The sequence below is a fragment of the Lytechinus variegatus genome, chromosome 7, assembly GCF_018143015.1.
Source record: "Lytechinus variegatus isolate NC3 chromosome 7, Lvar_3.0, whole genome shotgun sequence".
NCBI classification, from domain to species: Eukaryota; Metazoa; Echinodermata; class Echinoidea; order Temnopleuroida; family Toxopneustidae; genus Lytechinus; species Lytechinus variegatus.
Window position 1 is genome coordinate 8,661,462 of NC_054746.1, and position 17,686 is coordinate 8,679,147.

At 35.8% G+C, this 17,686-nt stretch overlaps 1 protein-coding gene across 5 annotated transcripts in view; it reads right to left on the bottom strand.

Annotated features, from left to right (window-relative positions):
• Positions 1-17,686, bottom strand: part of LOC121418367 (girdin-like) — a 90,551-nt gene that overhangs the window by 34,300 nt on the left and 38,565 nt on the right. For all 5 annotated transcript variants that reach the window (XM_041612195.1, XM_041612193.1, XM_041612194.1 and 2 more), the window contains exons 4-8: positions 14,156-14,368; positions 11,161-11,301; positions 2,915-3,160; positions 1,530-1,688; positions 172-454 (exon numbers count right to left, since the gene is read on the bottom strand). In XM_041612195.1, coding sequence (XP_041468129.1) covers positions 172-454; positions 1,530-1,688; positions 2,915-3,160; positions 11,161-11,301; positions 14,156-14,368 — 1,042 coding nt within the window. The remainder of the gene's footprint in view (positions 1-171; positions 455-1,529; positions 1,689-2,914; positions 3,161-11,160; positions 11,302-14,155; positions 14,369-17,686) is intronic.

A 17,686-nucleotide genomic window follows, 5' to 3' on the forward strand; every position in this document is an offset into this window, starting at 1 on the left:
AACTGACTGAACCAGGAGACACACTGTCCAAGTTAACTAAAAAAATAAACGAAAGAATACATGGACCTTGCTTCTTTTTTTTTTAGAATGATATATGACAAGAATAAACTTAAATAAATCTTAACTTTACTTTTATTTTCTGGCAAAAAGAAATCCTTGAACCCAACAAACCTGAAGAGTTCAGCTTAGCCTTCTCCAGCTCCACACCCAGACTGGCCGACTCATTGAGACTCTGTTTATGGTCTAGACTAAGCCTGGCCACCTCCTCAGCTAGCTCTGCTATCCTACCCCTATCCATGTCCCTCTCCTCTTCTAGAGTTTCTATCTGAGCTTTCAATCTCAGACACTCTGCCTCAGCCAGGTGGCCCCTTTCAAGCTTGTCATTAGCAGTGGTAACCTGCTCCTCCAGCAAGGACTTGGTTTCCAGAAGAACCGTGTTGTCTTCTTTTAATTCCTGATGGATAACAACAGTAACAAACATAAATTTATAAAGCACAGTTTCTATATGGATTGACTCTATCTGGACCTTTAACCTTAGAAACTCTGGCCCGTATTCTGAAGTCGGGATTAACTTAGACCATGGTCTAACTCTGTGCTAAAATTGTGGGAAGCCAAACATTTCAAAATTTTGTTTACAGTGAATGCTTCTCATGTTTACTCTGCTCTTCACTAATTCTTTAATGGTGAAGACAACTGTCATACTTATCCTTCCCAGGCAGTTGCTAATGTTTTGGGAGTCAAATGATCTGATTCATTGAACTTTAACTGTTATAGATTTACTTAACAACTGGCTTTCCATAGATAAACTACAACTTAAAACCAGAGTTTAATTTAAACCCGACTTCAGAATACGGGCCTCTGCCTCAGCAAAGTGGCCATGTTCCAGCTGACATTAGCAATGGTGACCTGCTCATTAAAAGAGGGACTTGGTTTCCATATCGATAATTAAAGAAGAGGTAACTGAAATGTGAAGGTGGTTTTATGCAAACGTGGATGTCTTAAAAAGACAACCCAAACTGGATAATTCTATAAAATAATCCAAACTTTTTGTATGTCCGACCCCCAATATTTTTCCATTTTTTGTTCACTCATAATTTGCTCAAGCCATGATAATCGAGAGCAGTTAATCCTTTCATATAAACTAGAAACAGAAGACAAATACAGGGGGTGGGATGTACATACTCTACGGAATGGCTTTACGAAGTGATGCAACAAGAAATAGCTTTGATACAAGAAATTTCAACAGCATTTCTAAAGAGTCGTATTATGACAGCAAAATACATTTTATATTTTTCTAAATTAACTCTTCTCCTTCATAACCATTATCATCCAATGAGGAAAAAAATAACATAAAACATGATGCCACTGGAAATTGATACAAAAAGTCTGAAAATCATCTAGAATGACCCCTTTCTTACATGAAAAAGGTGTTTTCTATGGCTGAAAATATGTATTAAAGGTACGAATTCAGAATTCAATCTGAAAAGTGGCATCCCTGAAAACACAAATTCATAAACCAGCCTTCTTACCTCGACTCTTTTCTTGAGATACTCGAGCTCATTGAGCTTCTCCCTGTACTTGGCGATCTCGTTCTCGTACTTCTCTGCTTTGCTGGCCTTCTCCTTCCACACGTCTAGCTCATCCCTGTACGCTCTCGCTGAACGCGCATCTTGCGTCAACTCAAGATTCTGGCAAAACAAAAATAATAATAAATAAGGTTGAATTAGTGATTATAATGACAAATTGAGTTTTCAAAACTCAATTGTAAAGTCAATAATTGATTAGAAGAATGAGTATTAAAAAAACATGGTACAGGACCATGATTGCAGTGTGTCAACTCAAGAGGCAATCCTGTTGAAATGAAACTGGAAATAAATAAACAAATGAAATTAATACTTCATCTCTTCACTATAAATAATAAATAAATGAATACAGAAATGAAATTAATACTTCATCTCTTCACTTTAGCAGACATTAATATCATCCACATCAATTCAAATTAACAAATTACATTTACACACAATACCAAATAATTTGAATAAGTTTCACTTTCACCACATAAACAAAACATATTGACACACTCAAGAGATAAAGATACACAATATTCTGAGTATGACTGAGTGCAAACCAATAAAGGTCACTTACAACATGCAGAAACTGTAAGATACACAATATTCTTTGTCATGGCTCATGGGGTTTGCTACCCTGTTAAAATGGTCCGTTGTAGAAAATTAAAGGTATTGTTTAACTTTGTGAGCAGCCGATTTAAAAAATTCTCAAACCAAGATGAAACATGTGTACAAGTGCATGTATTAGAACTAATAAACCCTGAAAACAACCATTATTGAGAATGAAAAGCTAAAACTACAAGGCAAACCCCGATTTTGTAAATAGGTGTCTTATAGACGCCTAAATAGTACACATAAGTGTATGGGATGAAATTAAGATGGTGTTTCCGGTCACTTTATATTTCAATTTTTGAAGCACTAAATAATTACTTTCGAACGCAATTTTTTCTGGGCTTCATTTTTGCAACATATCACAGACACAGGTGACAAGTGTGACCTTCTAGTTCAGATTTTTTAAAAGTCAAACCAATGTTAACCAATCACTTTAAGAGTAAAAATAACTTATAAGGCAAATATTAGAGGAATTACATAATAACTGAGTGCAAACCAATACAGGTCACTTACAACATGCAGAACCTGTAAGCAGTGCTTTCAAAAGAGAATGCACAGATGCATGTGTAACTGAATTGACAAATCACCATGCTTGAATTGGCAAATCATATTTGTTCAAATTTTCAATTTTGAGATCAATGTTAACCAAATGTATCTTACATCTGTTGGGGCAACAGGGTAAACAAAATAAGTTTAAAACTTGGAATTGAATATTTGAAACTTTTGTGGCTAACCTCTTGGCGTAACTTCTGCATGGTGGTATTATACTTCTCCACCTCCTCCTTGTACTCCAGAACCATCTCGTTCTTCTCCTCCAGCTCCTGCCTCATTCTCCTCAGCTTGGCTTTGGACTCGGCTAGCTCAACGGTCACATGACGTTTGTCCGTTCCGGGGCTCGTCAGGGAGGGGGAAGGGGAGAGGACACGCCCGTCTGCCTGAGACTGGAGGTACTCCTTCTCTTGACTAAGCTCCATGATAGTCTATGGGTTAAAAGGATGAACGGATGATGAATGGAAAGTGATCCAGTAAATGCCTCTGCAATAATTTGCTCCCATCTTAATATTTTGAAGATATAAGGTTAGCATAAAGGCTGCTATAGTTAGCTATTTGTTTAATTATCAGCATTATTTGTTATTGAATTACATTTTGAAAAAAAAGGGTGAATACTATGTTTGTGATGTTTTATGATTATCATTTAATGTACATCTTTTTGATGGGAACAAAATGTCAATAGAGCATACATGATAACTGTAAGTGCAGGTATTTTCTCTCTGAATTAAAAAATGCCTACAAATACTTATTATGAACCCACAAAAACTAATGCTTTCATTTCTTTCAACTTCATTTATTTATTTTTTAAAACATATTTCTGACCCAAAAACATCACAATTACTATAAAAAAAATCAACAAGTTTTTTTGTAAGTTTCTGTGTCACAAAACACACCCACAAAATCCTGAAATTGTCTTTAAATGATCAGTGCTTAGATAAGTGATTAAAGAAAGGACTTGAATAATCAGAAAATATTTTATTTTTCATACACCACATATCAAAACAAGTAACAGAATGTTTTCCCATATCATCACGCAAATGCATTTAAACTCTTCAGTGATCCTCTATGTTATACATAAAAAAAAAAACAGTTAAGCACCTGTCATTAAATTACTTAAAAATTAAAATAACAAGCTTTGAAGTAAACAACCAACTTCCTTTTCCACTTTTCTGCCAAATACATTAGCCAGGCAATGTTTATGTTTTATACAAGGAAGTTGACTATATCTTTCAAAGAATATATACCAAAGTATCATACCTTTCCATTAGTAGTTGTTATGCATTCAATTTGCATTACCAAATGTTATAAATGTCATGATGGAGATTAAGTGGCTGATTAAAAATATCATTAATAAAATCCAAGGAGATAAATGGCTTAGTTTCATTTGGGACGTGTATGTGTTGTATGTGAGCATGTAGATTTCGCACGTAATTCAGACTATAAAGATGCTTTAGTTTCATCCTAAATGTTTTCAATTAATCAATTCAATCAAAGGAGTCTCTCTTGATGAAATATTACAGAAGCCTATACAGATGTGACTGAAAAGTATTTTCAATGTTACTTTTATATGTTTCATGCAAATGTGAATAAATCAAGTAAGACAGAATTCAAGAAAATGACAGATAAGGATAATCGATATGAGAGTTATTTTCACATAACAGGAGACATTTTGCAAATTAACTTTTCATTTTATTTTTAAACTTTGACACACAAATGCTAGTTTCCTTGTTGTTTATTCTTGGTGTTCTTGCTATTGCCAATTCCACATGTCTTTGCTGTTGACCAGCGACACATCCTTTGGTTGCACTCCTGTTACGTTATGCCAAACTCATAAAACACAAGACCACTTTGAATCTTAATAAAACTCCTCCAGACATCAGTCGAAACTCTTGGGGCCCTTTGCACCCAAAATCTGCACCCAATTACTACCCCTCTGGGGTCTTGGCAAGAACATTTGCAGAATATTAGCAGTAACAACAGGCGTCATTGTCACCCTCTCAGTTTGAAATCCAAACCACATAAACCTATTAAGGTGCTTTCAGTCCGACTTCAAAACAAAGAATACCAGGTATTATCCGACGCCCATTTCATAAAGACTGGTTGTGATATTGAACTCTTTCGATATAAAATTTACTGTCAGCCAATCAGATTGAAGGATTTCTGTAGCTTTTAAAATTGTAAATTTATTATAACAAATTATGAATCAGGGCCCTGATGTGTAATATTTTTTCTGGGGCCCGTTTCATAAAGGACTTACAACTGTTGTAACTTTGCTATTATGGCAACTACCACAGAAACATTGATTCTGATTGGCTGATGAGCCCTGCTACCATGGTAGTTGCCATAATGACAAAGTTACAACAGTTGTAAGTGCTTTATGAAACGGGTCCCCCATCTAGACCAATCGGAAAACCAGGTGGGTATTTCATAAAGCTGTTTGTAAGTTAAGAGCGACTTTAAGAACGACTGGTAATCCTTTCTTGTGGTAAATATGCACCATTCAATGTTCATTGGTGATAGCTTAGCACGTAAGAAAGGTTCACCAGTCGTTCTTAAAGTCGCACTTAACTTGCGAAAAGCTTTAAGAAACACCCTCCAGGTATTTTTGCCATTGTGAAAGCAAGTAATTTGTAATATTTCTGAAAAAATACCAATAGTAGGTACTTGTCTTTAAGTTAGAACTTCCTAGTGAGTACAATGGGTTTGGGCACCGCCCAAGGGGGTACTCGAATTATACCTATGTGCCGTGCCAAAAGTCGAAAATAAGGGACACAGCGGACTCAGGAACTGCTCTTGGATCAATGATTGCTAAAAATACAATGCTCTGGAACTGATTACACAAAAAAGGGGGTCACCGGAACTCATTAGATCATAGGCGTAACTGGTAGCGACTGCGTAAAGTAACGTGCGGACGCGTCTAGCTAGATTCATATCGGGCTTGCGCAAGCTAGCTTCGGGCGTCCGGGAAGCTTGGATGCATCGTATGGCACTTTGGTTGCTAGCTTGCTATGAGCTCTCGATTGTGAATCGAGCACCTCGTCAACGATTAAGACCATAACTGGGCATGCTCACCACTTTGAGAACTTTCCCCAAAAGGGTCGAGTTCAGATGGGTATGAAATACGAAAACTACTTATCGGGTATTTCGAGATCTGTCCAACTTCTGGTATATTCATGGGTATTCTGGTGATTGAGCTGGTCTGGAAGCACCTTATGACTTGCAAGAGAGGAAAAAATTTGTGAATCATGTAAGGTTAGACCACATGATCAGTCTTTGTATCACGACCTTTGACACCCGTCAATCTCCCGTGTTTCATTAAGGAGTTAAAAATGTTGCCAAGAGTGAACAGTTAAAGTCAGATATTGTGTCGTGGTGTCAGTATTTCCGGTTGATAAACTTGCAGTTCGTGGTACAGCTGGATATTGTTTGCACATGGTGGATGAAATATTTTCATGATTCTTTCCAAAGCTAGAGGTAAACAGTAACATGTTACATGAAGTTGAGTAACATTACGGTCATTGATCCGAATGGGAAACGTTGTATGTGATTGATAAGGTTAAGTCTATAGACAAGCAAGAAAAAAAAAGTTGAATGAACATTGTTATTCAAAAGAGCAAAGCTCAGTCATTGGGTTGTTTCCATTATGGAAATATTGACACCCACCCTTCCACCCTTTCTCTGCAAAAGATATAACTTGATTGTATCAATTGTAGACAATGTGAAACTTGCATAAAACTATTTGAACTAATAGTTGCAGTGGAAAATATACATGTAGGATAAATTCATTGTTTCATTACGACAGCAAGATTATTTCTTTTTCAAAATTCAAAGTAAGACTTGATGAGGGAATACCCAGATGTAGACTAATCCAATAAAATATTGATGACTTATGATTGTCATGGCGACATACATACACATAACACAGAGGTCCCCTCCTATTTATGAGTCAGCGCTATATAACTATTTTGAATGAATGAATGAATGAATGAATGAATAACAATCTCCTCCAAAACAAAATGCCAATTACACAATCAGTGGGGTCTTTATTATGAAAAGCAGCATGAACTACTAGCAGATAAAGAAGGCCTTAATAGTATTGAATGATGTGACTCATTTACTTTTTTAATAAAAAAATATCAAAGAAAATTTCTGATCTTAATGTTCATAATCCTTATAGGGATTCAACTGTTGCAGAGATCTCAAATTATAGCACACTACATGTACATATTAGATTTTCCTTGATCTATATTATTTTGTGTAGACCTAATTTGTTTTTTGCCCTCAAGTAAATACGAACAGTTAACAAATGACAAAGGATGGTGGGGACTAAAAATGCCTCTGCAGTCATGGAATTCAAAAGCTTTCAAATCAAAACATGAGGCTGACAAAAATCTTACAGCAATTTTGAAGTGATGGAAAATAAAATGCAGGCCAAAATATACATGTATGCATGTACATGTAGGGCAATAAAGCATTTTCAGCTGGCAGACCACCTGCATGATCACGATGATTCATTGGAATTTAAATGGACATCAAAATTCATATTTTGGCCCCTATGGACAGAAATTACTCGATATAGGCCTTGTCAATAGAATCTGAATTGACATCAAAATTCATGGTACGGTCCCTCATGCCAGGGAGAAATGCCACATTACAAAGTATATTCCTGACAACTGATGTATTCCAGATACTTAAAACTGACTTTTATGGCAACGCACTTTTGGGCAATATACCTCATCCAAAGATACAAATTCACTGGAAATCGAGAGTATAAACTTCATAGGCACCGTGCAAGGGCCATTAACACAAAGCCTATTAATTGATCATGGGGTTGATTTCTCTGATTGAATGCATCGATTATTGTGTATGATCAATTGTAAAAAATCTGCTCCAAGATGAGATTGATCCCCTAGCTTTGTGCTATGGAGGCCCAGGTATATCCACATAGACATGTTGGAAATAGCTTTATTGAAAATAATACATTTATCTGAAGTAAATATACAGAAAGAGTAAACCAGAATTTTTATCTCCTGCTATACACCCATCCCTTTCTTTTTTTTATCCCCATCTTGCCTGTCATTGAACTTTATATCGAAAGTTTGGGTACAAATATATGTATCTGGAGAATTCTAGTCAATTGCTCCTCTCTAAATTACAGAGAATTACAATCAAAATGGACTGTAGTGAAGTGTAGGGACCAATCAAGTTCTGGATGTAGTTTGAACCCTAAACTTTTTTTTTTTAATCTCAAGGGAATTTAAGTTTAATCCTTTTAAGATTTAAAGACATCTGTTTTCTTTTAGGATTAAATCTCGAATATGAATGGTCCCTAACTACAGTCCACTTGGGTTTATTTTAAATCCCTGCAACTTAGAGTGTGTGTATGCATCCATTCCAATAGATGGAGATATTGGAAAACAGTAAATATGCTTTGTTCCTGCCATGCAGCAGAGACAAAAAAAAACATACCCCTCCTAAATTATTGTTATTTGCCTTCTGTCTAGAAGGAAGCAATTGTCACTAATGTTCACTTATCTCTATGTACCGCGAAAAGATAAAAATCCAACAGCTAGGCACTTATAGTAATCTACAAGGCACTTTTCCTTCTTGGGAAAGATTTAGGAGATATCTGACAAATAAGTATCAGGTGTATCCTTCCTGTATACACAAACTGTCTGCAATTAAATGCAACAGTATGAGGATACACAGAGTGCAACACCAAATATTACATTTCATTTCATTTTAATCTTAAATGTTTGGATTAATTAGAAAAGATAATCCAACAGATGACAGGCTAGAGTTTTCCAGAATATAGACCACTGACCAATTATTTTTGTGAAAAAGATTGAATTTAATTGCATTTTCTCTATTATGTTCAAGAAAAGTTTGACTATAAGTAATAAAAAAAAAGTAAATTGATATTTACTGGGAGACACTTCTTCAAAATTATAAGTCCAGTTTTCAATTAATAGGCTAATGCCTATGCATAGGAAAAAAAAGTATTTTATGCCTGTTCCTCCCGAAGCAACTGGGCTACTTGTGCATGATATGAAAGAAGATACTGGAACGGATATTAGATTATTCCTGTGACATATTTCCTGGATGAGAAAGAGAGAGAGAGACGAGCCATATGATGCGGTCATGCGCAACCAACCTGGATGAAGATTCAGAGCTTAAACTTCAGACAACATTCAGAATGTAATCACTGACTCATCCCGATTGCAGAAAGGATGCATAGAATTGTTTGGAATTAAACAAGAATTGAGGTACTGAGGGTGTTTCTACTGCATAAAAGTTAAACAAACTCAAGACTTTAAATGCACGCCATATTCATCCAATTTCTATTTGTGTATTTGCAAGCCCTTCAATGTAGGTCTACAGCTAATGCAAATTATGTGAATTATATAATAAGAAAGATTTTTCATGACTGTTCATGTTTTTGTGTAAAATAGAAATGCCTTTTCCTCTTATGGTGTTATGTTCATGGATTAGATTAATAAAGATTTTCCTTTATGTAAAACACATGTAGGATTCAAATCTTGATCAACTTAAATTATTATCAAAATGCTTTTAAAGGAATAAATCATTTTCATTAAAATTAATTGAAAACATTCTTATGTATTAGCTTATAATCTATACAAGTTGTAGGCCTAAATGAATGGGCAAATATATGATTAAAAAATGAAAATATGAAATGACTGATGAATTGAATTCATCAATCAACATAAAAAATCAAACTTTCATGATATAATCACTTGCATCAAATACAGACCATGGAGCTTTATTCTTATCTCAATTCATAAACAATATTCTGATCACTAGATTTCAGCTAGAGCTATATTAGGAACAAGCCCTATTATGATGGAAACGATTCCTCCTGAATCCCTTCAAAGTATACAGGACAAGGGAAAGAGACAAGTATTGGATGTCCAATAAGTGCAGTTCGGGAGGAAATATTCTTGAGACACCCTCTCATAAACCTGGGTGTTCATTAGCAAGCATTCAATGCTCTTCCTCATTAAAAGCATCAATGACCATCAGGGCGGCCAGGAGCTTTGCAGAGCTTGAGCCACGGTCTAGGGCTTCTGTGAGACACATCCTTGAACTGTGCCATCGCCAATTAGGAAACGATGCTTCACAGTGGCTCTGCGGATCCTGTCCCACAGGAAAGACAATTCTCTGCTGATCCAGCTGACATATACAGACGCCATGAATCATAGATGGGACTAAAGACTTCCATGGCCATGTTCACACTTGAGAAGTTAAGACAACATCAGTACCTTCTCGACACCCAATCAACCCAACAAATCAAAATGAAAGATCTGGGTGAAGTAGAGGATGCCTATACAGACTCTTGTGTCATCTCACAAGAAAATAAATTCATCAAAGTCTTTAACATCTCACATGGAAAAAGATCTATGCGCTTCGATCATACATATACATGTATAGAACATGTCAAAGCAATTTGTGTCTGCAATTCAGATCTCATTCAAACACTGACAAAGGAAATAACCCTCAAAACTTATGCACAAAAAAATAGAGGTTGAGGTACATGCAGTTTTTTAATATTTCTAAATGTGGGAATGCCTACTTGATTTGGGGAGTTAATGTCTCTTCATCGTTTCTGGAGAAGGGGGCACGAGAGGAAGCTTTAGTCACCCGTGCAGGCGTATCATCTTACTGGCTCGGCAGAGTCAAACGTCCCAAAATAGAGCGTGTGTTGGGATTATCACCAGGAAAGACATTATTTGCCGACTTTGATTCATGTTGGTAAATGGGGAATCCGATGTATCCCTACTTCACATGGAAGATTTACACCTAAATGAGAGAAGACATGCTGTGTGCAAGGTGACCTGACTTGCTCTGGGTTCTCATCTGAGCAGGGAGCTACTCCCGACTCCTTGGTATGAAATTCCATGACTGTTTGTCCCTGTTACAGACAGTGAATATAATCTACAACATTATTTTACCATCCAATTGGTTGTGGAGCACTGGTAGACTATTGGATGGCAAAGTTTAATGGTAACTTAAATACATTGGGCCCTGGTACATCTATCAACATGTAATCCTTGGCCAGACAGCCCAGTTTTCAAATCTAAAATACTTTAAGAGCCTTTACAAAGAACACGGCGATATTCCGCGGCTAATTTTCATATTCCAGAGCTCTTCTGAGCATTTCAAGATAAAATTGCCCGGAGCCCCCATTTAATATTTTTTTCCTGGAACAGCCTAACTGAAAATGAGATAAATGGGAAAATATGATATTTGGTCAATGAGACCAAATAGTTAATAGCCGAACTGACTGAAGTCGACCTATGTTTAGACCATATTGGATGAGACTTATCGAAAAATAGACCATATTGGATGAGACTAAACGAAAAATAGACCAAGTGTGTGTAGACCAAGTGGCAATTAACCATGAGTTTACCTCTGAATAGTCATCCCTCTCTGATGCCAGCCTTCGTAGATGATTGATCATGTTCTTAGAAACGATCTCCTTCTGAGCCTGGTCTAGATCACTCAGCTCACCCAGCTCCAGGTTGAATACATTCTCAGAATTGTCCGTCACCTATAAGAAATAGAGTAAAATACAATTCTTGATGAGTCTTTGTGGGTAGTTGATCATGTTCTTGGATCATGTTTTATCTATTTGTGGGCTTGGGATTAAAATCACTTAGCTTACAGTTTGGGGCCATATTTGTTATCTCAAAGATCTTTTACACATAAATGAATATAGATATTAAATCTGTGAGTAGTGAATATTTTTTTTACATTTTTTTAACCTTAATCTAATGAGTTATGATATTTAAAGTCAAAATGAATGTGTCTAATTCTTGTGTGAATTAATGAAAATTGATCATTCAGAAACCTTGAAAGAGTGTCCCAAAGTATATTTCATTCATCGCCATTCACAATTAAAAGTTAAAATCAAGAATATTCATAAAATGGGTACCTTAAACATGAGACAATGTACAGTGGACTGCGGAACTTCTTAATATTGACTGACTAATCACCATAGGCTATTCATCATTTGTCTTCTACCTAACTTGCAGGTGTTGATATCTAATCCTGTTTATCATCCCCCCTAGATCACGTTCTTTTCAGCAAACCATTACGAAACGTAAAGTGTCACGTAATGCATAATACATCACAGGCATGAAACCCAGCCTCATTCATGAGAATAAATGACTCTCTTCTTTCTTTCTTTATTTCTTTCTTTCTGCCTCTTCTCTGTCTTTCTCTCTCTCCCTCTCTATTATCAGTCATCAACCTTAATGGATGGAGGCTAAGAGGTGTGGCCTAAGAAGATGGAAGGTATTGCCATGGCGACGATTCCAAGGGGAAGGGTTTCTCATCAGATGGCAAATTTTATTCGATAAGCATGCTGATGACATGTTTTGGGCTCTGATGACCACAAATCAGCAGGTAAATTAGACTAATTATTAAAAGGAACGAATAAACTATCAACCAAGAGTCCTCTTCCATACCATTTCAGACCCTTAACCTCCATTACATGTATATCTTCTCTTAATAATTGAGTGTATAATGATATTGAGTTTGGTTATTACTACTTATTATTCTCAACCATTATGGAAAACATTAGCACACCCATTGCATTTTCATTTTATGTAAATGGTATCTATTTACCTCTGCATTCTCTTTTGGAGCGGCCTTGTTTCCTTATCTTGCGACAGATACAGGTTAATCAACTATTGTGAGTGATAAACTTTGATACATTACAGATTTCATGCCCTACTTCTGAAACGGTGTTTTTAGTGAGGTTTTAAGGGTCATAGTATTATGAAAAATATATAAGGTCATTTTAAATTTCGTTATGCATCTTAAGTTGAATGTAAAATGAATGTTTTGTTAAGCCAATTAGAGAGGACAAAAATAATTTCCTAGTAGTATCAGCAGAAAAATATTTCCACAGCAATATCATTACTGAGTTGAATTTTCCCTCAATTTGTTTGCAAACCAAGTTTGCTCAAATCAGTCAATATTTATGGAAATGACGCTTACTGCGAACCTAATCTAACGCTTGACCCAGTTCAAGGAGCAAACAGACAAAAGCAAATAAAGAAATAAAACATAGACGAATGCTTGGCAACGCAAACACTGACATGAATGTTTCAGCTACATACTAAAAAGCAGCTCAGGGTTAATTTTCTATCAGGGGATAAATGTAGCTACATCATGTAAGTTTGTCATAACCCTTCTGACTGAAAATCTGTCCTTTCCTCCACCCTTTTTTCCGGCAGCATGCTTGAGCCAATTTCCTCTCCTGAGTGACAAATAATTTGGTTTTACCAAGCAGCATCTGTTTCTCCAGCCCTTGCCCCCATATTCCAGAGATAGTTTTACAATATTATGCGACAGTCTCACTAATGAAACTGATTCCAAACCAACCGATGGTATGTCATTGGTATGTCACGATGGCGGTCTCCTGCATTCATTTATAATCTTGTTTTGAAAAAATATATAACACATCTTTTTTGTTAATATTTATTTACAATATTTATACTATGCGACTTTTATCATTTTGTTATAATCATGTATTAACTTTGTAAATATTGTATATATGTATTTTGTAATTCTGATACTGATGTGAATGCAGAAATAAATCAAATCAAATCAAATTGGTAATAAAGTAATAGATTTGGTCGGTCTAGAATCGGTATCACCAGTGTGACTGTGGAAAGTCATGACATCAGTATAACTACATATTAACGCTACAGTCGCACTAACAATACTGACTCTAAACCGACCGATAACCGATATCATTGGGAATAGTATTATAGATTTGGTTGGTCTACAGTCTGTCCGCAAGTGTGACTGTGGTATACATACACAGCTGCTGTAACTCTGCCCCTCAGCAATGACGATACAGAGGTTGGCTTTATTGTACATGCCTCACAGAGGGTACGGGTGAAGTACATGTAAACGTCAAAATTGTCAAAATATAATATGGTTATACTCTTTTGTATCCATCTTCTAATACTAACAGTAAAAAAGTTCATCACAGCATAGATCAACAGTACTTTTCAAAAGTGGAAGGGTACTTTGTTCGGTTCCAATGATGGTATCAGCTGGTTTATCACTCGTGATTTCATAGTTGATATTAAACAAGTGTGAAAGTGAACAAATGTGGTGACATGACATGTGCTCCGGTCTTAATATCTCAGAGGGTACTGGGTAAGAGTAAGGATTGTAATAGAATTTTTGGGTCAGAAGCATGTTGAATTAGGGTTTACTTAGTTTTGGAAGTTAGGTTTTATGTTTGGCTATTAAACACGCAGATTTTCCAATGTAGTAATAATCGCCAGAGCAAATGGCATGGAACTTGTTATGTGACCCGCGTCAGGTGACCTATTTCAGTTGAGCCATGTCAGGCAACCCATGGGGGGTTCTTGGTCACCTACCTCTTGAATATGAAGGACAATATCCTGTTGCACGTCCAGATCAAGGAGCTTGATTCTTTCGATGAAGAGTTCCTTCTGTTCACACTGGACGGCACACCCCAGCATGAGAAGCAGGACCTTCTGGACCTCCCTCAGAGCTTCTTCGGTCAGCGGCTCCTTGGCGATGGTCAGAATGTTGGGAAGCTTCATCACGATCAGCTGGTCAAGCATTTCCTGAGGTGATACAAGGCAAGAGACGATGGAGAGTTAAAGCCAGTGTTTTTGCAAGTGTAGTAGCACATCCATGGTTAAGGTGTTGGAGAAGTTAAATCAATCATTGAGAAAGATTAATTTTTCAAGTGCTATAAGCCGGTTAAACTTCCATGATTATTGAAATTATGATTAGAAATGAGTAATGTTGTATCAATGTTCATTCTGGCCTTATAATGAATTCATTTTGACCCCTCCCTCATAAAAAAATGAGAAGACACTGTCATGAAAAAAATATAACAAGAGACAGAGAAGAAATTGACATGCAGATATTTGCAATGAATAGTTGTTCTTGTTGATCACCAAGCTTTATGTTTTATCATCATGTTCTCGATCTAAAAGTGTGTGTGACAGCTCAACCCCGGGAAACTATGCTCAATTATTATGTGCCCAACTGCTCATGATGATGCAAACAGTTTCTTGATTAGTAATGATGAGGCTTCATATTAAACATCATGAGTATTTACATCCATGCATAAATGAGATGACAAAGTACTTCTTGTCATGACAACTTAAACCAATCCCATTCCTACAAATAACAATCATTCTCACAATCTTAATTATATCTGTCACAGTCAGGAAATGATTAAACTGATAGATTCAATGCAAACACCCACTATCCCAACCCCCCCAAAAAAAAATCCAGTCAAAATGATTTATCTTAAAGAGAAATGCCAGTAGTTGCAGTAAACACTGATTTCATGAGAAAGTCTGTAAAACCAGGCTTAATTGTCAGTATATCATCGAGGATCTAGATCTGGTACAGTTACATAAACTGAACTTTGTGAAATCTTGAGATCTACGCTGAAAAATGTTCACACTGAAGATCACCAACACAGATAGGAACACGTGGGACAGTGTATCATTATTGTTGGAATAAAGACCCGACGGAAGTGACCGAATCCGCGCTTATTTTGCTTATTTCTCAGCAATTACACAATTTCTTCCAGAATCCTTCGGCACATATTTTTTATTCATACAACCAGACACTTGGGTGGTCATTATATTAGATTCTGTAAAAAGTCATTTTGAGATCGTTACCAATACTGGAATTTATCTTTAATAATTTAATTGATGTGTGGCTTTTGAGAAAAACGTACTATACAGAAATGATCATAAAGGAACTAAAATGCACCCTCTCCTCTTGTAATAAATTGTGCTGCAGGCAAACCTTGCAAATTCTGGATAGAACAGATGAAGATAAGGGTTGAAACCTGTATAAAAGCTTTATACACACTTAATATATTTTGTGAAATATTGTTAAATCCAAATGGTTTCACATTGCAGAGAACCACTTAACAGAATTCCTGCAATGAAGTGCTTCACATTTATGTTCTTTTCCATGTTCGCAGGAAGTAGTCCTACTCCTTAAAAGCATTTTAACATTGGCTAACACTGAATCCCTGCTTAATATGTTCACTAGTATGCCTAGACAAGATTTTCATTTTTATGGAAATCATCTGAAAGCATGACATCAAAGGTTTCAAGGATTCTTATTTGTGAGAGGTCTACAATAATTTCATGACAATGTCTTTGAAATCAATGTTAAATTCCGATGTATGATCCTACATGCAACTTTGTGGAGTCATAAATCTAACTGAAAATTATTGCTCTCAAGATCACTTACACAAAGCAGAGTGTATTTTTATTGCTTTGAAAAAGACTGATACCTGACTGGAATGAAATATTTTAACATGTTCATTGTGTCCATTTCTGAGCAATAAACCTATTTTTCTAGACTTATTACTAGACTATACTCTTATTCACATAAAAACAATTGGGTAGTCATTCTATTGGATTATGTTTGACCTCATCTACTAGACCAGCATAGATTGCTAAAATGTTACTTAACTGGCATTTCTGTTCAAGTTTTAGGGATACAAATAGCAACATTTTGGCTGCCAGAACTTCCATAAAATTGTACCAGCCCAATAAAATGCATTGTTGGTAAAAACGGTACAATGTCACTGATTGGAACAAAGAATCAAAAGGTCCAATGGAGTATGACAAACTGAAGGTAAGGTTCCACTATTTTCTATGACCTGTACATTTACCTGAAGCAGTAGGCACAGTAAATAAGTTCCTTTGTACAAAACCAACAGGTGGCAAATGAGGTATGACATATGGATTTGATAATATGAAATGAGCACTCTTTTGAGTACGATATAAATATAAATAGACTCCTGGAATAGATCATACATTCCAATGCAGGTTAAATAGTAAAAAAGCTCAAGTAATAATAACTGCAAGAAAACTAAGATATAAGGCTGAAAAACAAAGCTACTATGAATAAAAATACTTCAAGAACATACATTATATACGATGTATAAAGTACATGCTTGCCAATGCCATCTCTTACAGAAAGAGACATTAGAATGGATGTAAAGGTGAAAGTCTACTTTTCATTATATAAATGACATATTTCCATAATAACACAGTTTCATTTTTAGCCTTAGTTCTATATGTATCTACAGTACAATTCTACATCCAATGATTTGAATTGCGAAACCTTCTGTAATATAAAACTGTGAATGTAAGTAGTCATAATAGGCAAGAATCCAAATTCAAAGTTTCAGTTTCGGAGAATCCTGGGGATCCTTCCATTCAGATCATCATTGTTTTGAAGACACAATGTCAAGTATAAAAGACAAACTGTGTCAGATAATCCTGCATTCAAGTCTAGGATTACATGTGTACATCTATTCCATTTCTCATCACCCCTTGCGCATAATTCTAGCCAGGCTTGTAAATAGCATGTAGCCTAAATCTTCAATAATTGTACAACAAATCTAAAGCTTTGATATTACAACAAAAGAGATACACAAGTCAGTGATTATAAAGCAAAGCATTAGAAAATGCATATTTTGCACACTGGTTAACAATTGCATGAATAATTTGACAAAATTCATCAAAACTGACAAATGATGAATAAAAAATTGTGGGTGGGTCAAATATTCATACCATCCAATATTTTGCCAAACCAATGAAATTTCCATGAAGCATACACATGGAATAGAGACTTTCCAATTGTTGTTTCCTTATAGATGACCTTAATGAAAAAAATATTGCTTCTAAAACCCTTCATTTCAATATTCACAAACAATGTTCCATTTCTATCAGCATTCGTTTTCCTAATCTTACAAAGTGTAACTTCAATATTCAGATTCATTCCAGTTTGAAAATAGCTGCCTGGTTCACTCCAGGAGAGTGACATGAATGACAAGGGAAGGACAACGTTATTATTTAGTTATTGAATGGAAGTATGAACAGGAAATATGACAG